Raw genomic sequence first — 11,138 nt, forward strand, 5'->3', positions numbered from 1 at the left:
AGTGATCTGGGTTGGCATCAATAACCACTTACTGTATATATACCACTACCATTTAATGGATAGTTTGCTTCCTACTCAACACAATCTTCTTATCCATTGCTTGACCTCTGCCATCCAGCCTTGTGATGCTGGATTTCAGTGGGTAGCGCAGCTTGTTTTTTATTAAATGGTTCCCTGCACTTTTTATCTTACAGCCCCACCACCACCAGTAATGAGTGTGGGGGATATCAATATAGAAGCAATACAAGTTGCCGCCTAAATTGAACTTGTGAACAGGCCAGGTCTATTAAAGCTGTATAATGGGGCGCCCTTCAGTCCTTTAACAACTCCGTATTTCCCAGTAGGAACCAGAGGAAGAGGACAGCCCCTCTAAGTTGCACTCCTAGTGGCATGACTGAATCCTGTATCCTATAGATGCGATTATCGCATGACTTTGGGTGTCACTACATTTCAGATTATGTTCTACCTAAACGTTATAATCAGGAACTTGTTAATATATATAAAATTTTGATATATGCGTAATAACGGATTTTTACGGATTGGATGCTGCACATTTCCACTGAAAAGCAAGAGAATGTAGAATATGGCACTCTTTCTGTGGGATAAACTTGTTTTGGGGATATATATATATGTTTTTTTCTCATACATTTCATGAACTACTACAGGTAATATATACAGTACAGACTAAAAGTTTGGACACACCTTCTCATTCAAAGTGTTTTCTTTATTTTCATGACTATGAAAATTGTAGAGTCATTCTGAAGGCATCAAAACTATGAATTAACACATGTGGAATTATATAATTACCAAAAAAGTGTGAAACCACTGAAAATATGTCTTATATTCTAGGTTCTTCATAGTAGCCACCTTTTGCTTTTCATTACATCATCTTGTGTATGGGATAATTAATTTTATATTTTGATAGACCTGACTTTTTCGAGACTCTACGATGTTAAATATCTGCACTTTTTTTATTTCTTATGGGAGTGATTTTGCATTTTTGCTTTAATTTTTTTTATTTTTGCATCTCTTCCAGGTACTTTTAATTTGGGGATGGCTTTATCAAACACTACTGTGTGCAAGAAAGTAATGAACTTCAGCGTAGCAAAGCAACTCTTTTGTAGTTATTTCTGAAGTAAGCCAGCAATGATGGAGTTGCTGTATGGAAAACATCTGTATCGAAATCATAAGCTTCCATACATTATCTCCATTCTAGTCATTCCTATAGTGATACTGCTAGATTGGAGGTGCTGTTTGGAGGATGTCCTATAGACACCACTGTGTGCACAGAAATCATGAGCCTCCATACATTATCTCCATTCTAGTCATTCCTATAGTGATACCGCTAGATTGGAGGTGCTGTATGGAGGATGTCCTATAGACACCACTGTGTGCACAGAAATCATGAACCTCCATACATTATCTCCATTCTAGTCATTCCTATAGTGATACCGCTAGATCGGAGGTGCTGTATGGAGGATGTCCTATAGACACCACTGTGTGCACAGAAATCATGAGCCTCCATACATTATCTCCATTCTAGTCATTCCTATAGTGATACCGCTAGATTGGAGGTGCTGTATGGAGGATGTCCTATAGACACCACTGTGTGCACAGAAATCATGAACCTCCATACATTATCTCCATTCTAGTCATTCCTATAGTGATACCGCTAGATCGGAGGTGCTGTATGGAGGATGTCCTATAGACACCACTGTGTGCACAGAAATCATCAGCCTCCATACATTATCTCCATTCTAGTCATTCCTATAGTGATACCGCTAGATTAGAGTTGCTGCATGGAAGGCGTACTATAGACACCACTGTGTGCACAGAAATCATGAGCTTCCATACATCTCCATTCTAGTCATTCCTATAGTGATAACGCTAGATTGGAGTTGCTGTATGGAGGACGTCCTATAGACACCACTGTGTGCACTGAAATCATGAGCCTCCGTACATCTTCTCCATACTAGTCATTAGCGAGCCAGCTAGATTGGAGCAATCGTCTTTTCTCTTTTTTCGTGGCGCTCTATGTTCTGCTTCCATAGCACACCATATTCTAGAAATGATTGCCTACAAAAGCATTGCTTCATGGGTAGAAGTCCGCGTCTCCTGGACGGTACCAGATATGTGTGGTTTTGTAATACGAGTCTGATGGGCTCCGCTGATTTTATGTATCTGACCACCTCAGCATTGAGATCTATTTAGTAAACCACAGTGTGACTCCACCAGCAGAAGAGAGACCCCATGTTTGAACTCCAGTTAAGAAGAGGTTGTTAATGATTACAAAAACTTAGCTGCTCGGTTCCGTTCTGCGTATGGCTTCTGCTGCGGCTGGCTACCTGCTATGTTCTAGTTCCCCTGCACAGTACTTAGCTAGGATTGTCTTTGTGGAGGTCGCATTTGTAAATGAGCCAAGCGCTGCTCCCACAATCTGAAAGTGATTGGATATTGTAGCTGCCCCACAGAAATAATTATGACTTCTCCATAAACATGCACAGAGTAAAATGATGTAACCTTTCTAAGGTTGTAATGTGGCCGGACGGATCGGAACCACTTTTATTGAAATGCTTAGGAAAACAATAAGAATTGAATAAGAGCAGAGGAAGCCTCATCTTTTCTTCCTGCGAATTTTGGTCTTTATATTTTCCTTCAGCATTGTGGTCTTCAGTTTCTTCAGTTTGGGACGCTTGGCCATCTTTATTTCCTTTAGAATTTTCCGCTTCCTTTCTTGTTTTGCTGGTTTCGCTTGCTTATACTCTTCTGACTTTTTCACATTTTTATCCTCTCTTTTGGAGGTCCCTTCAGTTGTCTTCTGAAGTTTCTCTGTCTTTCGTGATGACTTATTGTCTTTTTTCGATGTCTCGCCATCTTTTTTCTTCTTGTGGTCACCTTTAGCTTTCTTTTTTAATGCCAGGCCTTGAAATGTCTTCTTTCTCCGAGTATAGCTGTCATCATCATCGCTGTTATCACTATCCTCATCCTCTTTTTCTGTTCTCCAAAATGTTCTTAGTGGTGCTCTTCTGAAAGGAACTGCTATATAAAGTACAGTGGTTAGTTTTACAGGTATATGTAAAGCAGAGCCCCCCACCTTTGTTTTAAAGGATTGGTCCATAATCACAACTTAAGATAAGTGTCTGATAAGTGGGAATCCACTGGTTAGGGAGATGGGTGTCATGTGTGACCTGTTTGCATTTGGTTGCTGCTACACTAGTGTCTTTGTGATGGATGAAGATAGCTGAGCTATATACATGACTGTCAAGGATCGCAGTCTGGGAGGTCCCACAGATCCACCCGCTGTTATCTTTGGAGCAAACAGCTGTATGCTGCCCCCTATCGCTTGGACAATTATGCGACTGACCGGCAATCAACAGAGGAGGCCGCAGGCTGTTTCCACTAATGGGAAGCTGACAGTGAGCATATGGTGTATATATACCTCCGACTCCAACTCATGGAATATATGTATTTACCCCTGTTACGGTCACTGTGGACCCCACGACAACTCGCTGCCACCAACAGTCATGTTTTACAGGCTGACTGGAGGCCTGGTTCTGGTAGTGTAAGGCTTTGGTAAGCGGGTTACAGAACAAATGGAAGAGAACTATTAAAATTTATATAAAGGGGACAAAACAATACAGCATATACAGTTACATAAAATGAATAAAACTTAAGAAACTTATTGCGCTGATCAAAGATTTGATTTGGCCTAGTGAAGGAGAACGCTTCAAATGAAAGACGTCCAGCGAGTGAAAATCACGCATGCACTGATATGTACAGTTGAAACCAGAAGTTTCCATACACTATATAAAAAGACACATCTGCATGTTTCTCTCAATCTCTGACATGAAGTCAGAATAAACCTTTCCCGTTTTAGGTGAATTAGGATTACCATAATTATTAACCCCTTCGCGACCCAGCCTGTTTTCACCTTTCTGACCAGGCCAATTTTTACAATTCTGACCACTGTCCCTTTATGAAGTTATAACTCTGAAATTCTTCTACGGATCCCACTGATTCTGAGATTTTCTTGTGACATATTGTACTTTATGATAGCAGTAAAATTTCTTCGATATGACTGGCGTTCATTTGTGAAAAAAACTGAAATTTGGCAAAAATTTCACTATTTTACAACTTTTAATTTTTATGCCCTTAAATTGGCAAAATGGTTAATAAATAACATTTCCCACATGTCTACTTTACATCAGCACAATTTTGGAACCAAATTTTTTTTTCGTTGGGAAGTTATAGGGGTTAAGAGTTGACCTGCGATTTCTCATTTTTTTCAACAAATTTTACAAAACCATTTTTTTAGGGACCACCTCACATTTGAAGTCACTTTGAGGGGTCTATATGAAAGAAAATACCCAAAAGTGACACCATTCTAAAAACTCCACTCCTCGAGGTGCTCAAAACCACATTCAAGAATGAACCCTTCTGGTGCTTCACAGGAATTTTTGGAATGTGGAAGAAAAAAATAAACATTTACTTTTCTTTCACAAAAACTTTAATTTAGACCTAATTTTTTTTTACTTTCGCAAGGGTAACAGGAGAAAATGGACTATACATTTTGTTGTGCAATTTCTCCTGAGCATGCAGCTTTATTCTTTGGGTCAGTACGATGAAACAGTACGATGATTACAGTGATACCTAATTTATATCATTTTTTATGTTTTGGTGCTTTTACACAATAAAAACTATTTTATTGGAAAAAATATTATTTTTGTATCACTTTATTCTGAGAGCTAAAACTATTTTTTTGATGGAGCTGTATGGCGTTTTTTTTTTTTTTTCGGGACAAGATGACGTTTTCAGCGGTACCATCATTTTTATTTACATCCGTCTTCTTGATCGCGCCTTATTGCACTTTTTGTTTGGTATGATGTTTTTTATTTTTTACGGTGTTTACTGAAGGGGTTAGCTAGTTTTATAGAGCGGGTCGTAATGGACGCGTTGGTACCAAATATGTGTACTTTTATTTATTTATTTATTTTTTATTTACATGTATTTATTGCTAAACTATTTAATTTTTTTTATTTGGGGATTTTTTTAAAAAAAATTTACATTATAAAAGTTTTTTGTTTTTTTTTAACTTTGTTACATTGTCCCAGTATGGGACATTACTATATCATCTCAGATCGCTGATCTGACACTTAGCATTGCTGAGTGTCAGAGCAGTGATCTGACAGGCAGGGAAGGAGGCATGCCGACGCAAGCCACCTCCCTGCAGGACCCGGTTGGTCCCCGTGGCCATCTTGGTGCTGGGGGTCTCCATGGAGACCACCAGAATGACGCAATCACATTGTGTTATTCTGATGGAAGCGCACAGGGAGCCCCCTCCCTGCACGATGCTTCTCTATGCTGCTGTCACTGACAGCAGCATCAGAGAGGTTAAATGCTCACGACTGGTGCTAGAGCAGATCGTGAGCGTTGCTGAGGGGTGTCTGCTGTCACATACAGCTGATACTCGCACCTGATCGCCGCGGTGATCGTGCTGCCGTACACTAGAACTGCTTCGGGAAGAAATGCAATTCCCGCAGAACAGTACTAGTACGGTGAAGGTCGTGAAGGGGTTAATATTTGATAAATTCCACAATAATGAGAGAGAAAATGTTGTAATTCATTTTTATTACTGCAAAGTCAAACGTTTACAAACGCTAAGATTACTATGTCTTTAAACGATTCTGGACCACCCATATGATGGCATCATGTGTATGTGTGTATGGAAGCTTTTGGCAACATTTGAGTTAGAGACACACGTGTGGATGCATTTTAATGCACACCTAAAACACAATGCATCTTTGTTTAGCTTCATGGGAAAGTCTCAAGAAATCATCCAAGATACCAGGAAGAGAATTGTGGACTTGCACAAGTCTGGCTCATCCCTGGGTGCAAATTTTAAGATACCTGAAGGTACCTTGTTCATCTGTATAAATAATTATATGCAAGTACAAACAAGATGGGAATGTCCAGCCATCATACCGCTCAGGAAGGAGATGGGTTCTGTGTCCCAGAGATGAATGTGTTTTGGTTTGACATGTGCATATCAACCCAAGGAGAAAAGCAAAAGACCTTGTGAAGATGATGGCGGAAGCATGTAAGATTGTGTCAATATCCACAGTGAAACAAGTACTATATCAACACTCTGCCAGAAAGAAGCCATTACTCCAAAAGAAACATAAAAAAGCCAGACTAATGTTTGCAAATGCACACAGGAACAAAGACCTTAATTTTTTCAGACATGTCCTGTGGTCTGATGAAACTAAAGTGGAACTTTTTGGGCATAATGACCATCATTATGTTTGGAGGAAAAAGGGAGAAGCTTAGAAGACAAAGAACACCATCCCAACTGTGAGACACGGGGGTGGCCGCATTATGTTGTGGGGTTGTTTTGCTGCAGGAGGGACTGGTGCACTTCACAAAATAGATGACATCATAAGAAAAGATTATGTGGCAATACTGAAGCAACATCTCAAGACATCAGCCAGGAAGTTAAAGCTTGGGCGGAAATGGGTCTTCCAAATGGACAATGACCCGAAGCACACTGCCAAAATGTTAACAAAATGGCTTAAGGATAACAAAGTCAATGTTTCGGAGCGAACGTCAAAAAGCCCTGATCTCAATCCTATTTAAAATTTATGGGCAAAGCTGAAAAGGCCGGTGCGAGCAAGGCGGCCTACAAACCTGGATCAGTCACCCCAGTTTTGTCAGGAGGAATGGACCCAAATTTGGACCAACTATTGTGAGAAGCTTCAGGAAGGATATCCCAAACGGTTCACCCAAGTCATTCATTTTAAGGGCAATGGTACCAAATACTAATGAAATGTATATGTAAACTTTTGACCTTGCACTGAGAAAAATGCCTTAAAACATTCTATTTCTCATTATTCTGGCATTTGGCAAATATTAATAATTATAGTAATCCTAATTGAAAGGTTTATTCTGATTTCATGTCAGATATTGAGAAAAACATGCAGATGTGTATTTTTATATAGTGTATGTAGACTTCTGGTTCCAACTGTATCTCTCTACATTGGACACAGATCGTAATATGTCTTGACCTTTTATCAGCACCTGAATTACATCCTTCCCCAGTGATGACGTCCCGTGGGCCAGGTTGTCAGATGTTCTCAGCCCTTCATGATTTTATGAAATTCCCAACTTATGCGATCACTTCACTTCTGATGATTGCACGCCCATCCTTTTGTTTTCAGTGTAGCTTAGCCACTGCCAGAGGAGTCTGTTGACAGCTCTCTCCATTATAAAAACAAGATTGCTGAGCCGAGTGCTCGTGTGTATGGAGGAATCAGGAGAGGTATCTCTCAAACTAACAATTAACTAATAATACAATGTAATTAGCTCAAAATAATTAATAGAACAAGTGGTTTCTCCAAAATTCAGTATAAAATGCCACTTTTACTGACTAATCCATTCTCAGGATTATTCTCCCCTTTAGTAGCAGAGACCCTCTGGCTGTTATAACCTGCGGCAGACATGTTACAAGTTTTTCTCGATAAATTAGAATATCATCAAAAAGTTAAATTCAGTTCTTCAGTACAAAAAGTGAAACTCATATATTATGTAGTCATTACAGAGTGATCTATTTCAAGTGTTTATTTCTGTTACTGTTGATGATTATGGCTTACAGCCAATGAAAACCCAAAAGTCATTATCTCAGTAAATTAGAATACTTTTATAACACCAGCTTGAAAAATTATTTTAAAATCCGAAATGTTGGCCTACTGACATGCATGTTCAGTAAATGCACTCAATACCTGGTTGGGGTTCCTTTTGCAGCAATTACTGCATCAATGTGGCGTGGCATGGGGATGATCAGCTTGTGGCACTGCTGAGGTGTTATGGAAGCCCAGGTTGCTTTGATAACAGCCTTCAGCTCGTCTGCATTGTTGGGTCTGGTGTCTCTCATCTTCCTTTTGACAATACCCCATAGATTCTCTATGGGGTTAAGGTCAGGCGAGTTTGCTGGCCAATCAAGAACAGTAATACTGTTTGTTTGTAAACCAGGTATTGGTACTTTAGGCAGTATGAACAGGTGCCAAGTCCTGCTGGAGAATGAAATTTCCATCTACAAAAGGCTTGTCGGCAGGGGAATCTTGAAGTGCTCTAAAATTTCCTGGTAGACGGCTGTGCTGACTTTGGTCCTGATAACACACAGTGGACCTACACCAGCAGATAATATGGCTCCCCAAACCATCACTGATTGTGGAAAGTTCACAATAAACCTCAAGCAACATGGGTTGTGTGCCTCTCATCTCTTCCTCCAGACTCTGGGACCTTGATTTCCATATGGAATTCAAAATTTACTTTCATCTGAAAACAACACCTTGGACCACTGAGCCATAGTCCAGTTCTTTTTCTCCTTGGCCCAGGTAAGAGGCTTCTGGCGTAGTCTATTGGTCATGAGTGGCTTGACACAAGGAATGTGACACTTGTAGCCCATGTCCTGGATACATCTGTATGTGGTGGCTCTTGAAGCAATGACCCCAGCAGCAGTCCACTCCTTGTGAATCTCCCCCAGATTTTTGAATGGCCTTTTCTTAACAATCCTTTCAAGGCTGCGGTTATCCCAGTTGCTTGTGCACCTTCTTCCACTCAACTTTCCATTAATATGCTTGGATACAGCACTCTGTGAACAGCCAGCTTCTTTAGCAATGACCTTTTGTGGCTTATCCTCCTTGTGGAGTGTGTCAATAACTGCCTTCTGAGCATCTGTCAAGTCAGCAGTCTTCCCCATGATTGTGGAGCCTACTGAAACAGACTAAGAGGCCTTTCTAAACGTTTAGGAAGCCTTTGTAGTTTTTTTTTAGTTATTTATTCTAATATACTGAGATAATGACTTTTGGGTTTTCATTGGCTGTAAGCAATAGTCATCAACATTAACAGAAATAAACACATGAAATAGATCACTGTTTGTAATGACTATATATAATGAGTTTCACTTTTTGTATTGAAGAACTGAAATAAATTAACTTTTTGATGATATTCTAATTTAGTGAGAAGCACTTGTACATAGCAAGACACCGGCTTCTGGCAGCGTTCCAGAGGAATCTAATTCATCACAGGCAATGGCCTCCTGATTGTTATATCAACTGTGGCTTTTCATCTTTCATCACTGTCAGTTAATCGGGTTCAGCTTGATTCTTTTTAAATGAAAGATCGAGCTGCTTGTACTGGACTGATGTGGCGGTGACCATGTCCCACCATGTCCCCTCCTCCCTTTACAGACAGAAGAATAATCCATTCTATGACCATCCCGAGCCCAAAAGCCTTACCGTTCCTGTTCTATATATTGTTGCCGCATCCACTGGGTGCGAGCAAAAGTAGAATTGTGCAAAATAAAAGTGAATCAAATTAATTTGCTTAATCCCCCAGTCCTATATGGATTTTTCTTCTAATTTCACACAACCGTTTTGAGAACCATGGTGTCCTAATGTTACCTGGAGTTGTCTTGTATGTAGGTAAACCAGCCTCCACATCTTCTAACTGTGGCTTAAAACACCGTCTTCGTGACACAGACCTTCTTCAAGATCGCCATATTCATCCTTGTGTCTGCAACTAAATTATAAAAGTGATGCGATGCCCCATCATAAAGCATGATGGCTATTGCCATCAGACACTGCACTGAGAAGAACTTACTAGATATAAAAGAAAAGAAACAGTCCAGCAATCACAGCCGCCAATATGAAGAACGTTCCTGCAACAACCACTCGGGCCAAGGTTGGATGTCCGGGGATCACTGCAAGAGAAAAACCGTGTAATTGGGGTAAGAGAAGCAGAATCCATGACCTGGAAAACAGTCTTTCATGAATTCTACATGGGGTATATACAAAAATCAGACTAACCCCAAGCTTGGCGAAATGTGCATTGGGTGTGGTGACCAAACTGGACTCCTGGTCACCAGCATCATAATTGGTATATCAGTCTTTTACCTTTTTCCTTTTTTTTTTTTTCACAAAGAGGACCTGTCACCAGGTAAAAAATGGCCACTTTTTGTTTTTATTTTATTCCCACTGTTCCCCTTGGTATATCGTTGATTCTTTTTCTGTAAATCTACCATATGGTCTTTTTATAGTCTTTACAGAGGTAAAGTGTTTTGCATGGACCTCAGGGGCGTGTCTTTAGGCTGCTCTGCATTATATTAACCTGTGAACCACACCCCCTTGTAAAGACGATAAAAATTAGTATTAAAATTAAAAAGAGCCCATACAAACTTATGCATTCAGAGATGCCAAATAAAATATTAAAATAATAGTTTAGTTTATCTGTTTTACGCAAAAAATGGCTATATATGAACTCAATATTTTTCTTTTTACATTATTATTGGTCCTCCTTGGGGAACTGAACCTGTGATCACTTTCACTTGTGCTTTAATATTGTAATATTGCAGTGTATTGTAAAATCACCAAACTACTATAAAGCCTAGACACAAGCTAGACAGACATGGTTGTACAAACATGGCAGACATACCGTAGATGTCTTCAGTGCCATCTGCACTCCACAATCACCTTCCCACCATTTCCAACCTCTTAAATACATTTGTCACAATTGTCTAAAAGTTTAAGCTGCAATGATCAGAGCTTGCTGCAATCCCAGCAGTACAACTCAGGAGCTGGCTGTAAAACACAGCCGACAGCCATCCGGATACACATGCATGTCGAATGCTGCAAACTGAGACTTGGGGGAGACGGAGCTCCCCAGGCGCAGTGGCCCCAGCACTTGCCTGAGGTTGCCAGGTGCTGCCCTGGTCTATAACTTCCTTTTCAGGTGTAAGCTGGGCCTAGAAGTTTCAATCATAGTCAGACATATTGGATGCAATGACCTAATAAACCATTGAGTATATGGCACTATAAAAAGATGGAGATTGCAGACAAACAATATTTACCTTTATTCCAGCATCGCTTGACCAGTTTGTGATAATGGGAAGTTGCTGTAGATCCTTTGAAAATACAGAAATATTAGTTAACTAGCTGAAGAGCCTGGCGCTGCCCGGGCATAGTAACTAACTGTGGTTAGTTATAGCAAATTATAATTATCCTCCATCCCATAGTCCCGTGCCCATATACCCATCATACATATCCACGATCCCATAGGCCCGTGCCCATATACCCATCATACAT

General features: G+C 40.1%; 1 protein-coding gene across 1 annotated transcript in view; it reads left to right on the forward strand.

The window, feature by feature from the left end:
- The window catches only part of LOC141096712 (torsin-1B-like), a 92,815-nt gene extending 82,543 nt beyond the window's left edge, over positions 1 to 10,272 (forward strand). The window contains exon 5 of the mRNA XM_073583428.1: positions 9,480 to 10,272. Within this exon, the coding sequence (XP_073439529.1) occupies positions 9,480 to 9,580 (101 nt within the window). The 3' untranslated portion in view covers positions 9,581 to 10,272. The remainder of the gene's footprint in view (positions 1 to 9,479) is intronic.
- Positions 10,273 to 11,138: the final 866 nt, after the last annotated feature.

This window comes from Dendrobates tinctorius, unplaced genomic scaffold (assembly GCF_039654945.1).
Source record: "Dendrobates tinctorius isolate UK_male_01 unplaced genomic scaffold, ASM3965494v1 ptg000079l, whole genome shotgun sequence".
In the NCBI taxonomy this organism is placed as follows: domain Eukaryota; kingdom Metazoa; phylum Chordata; class Amphibia; order Anura; family Dendrobatidae; genus Dendrobates; species Dendrobates tinctorius.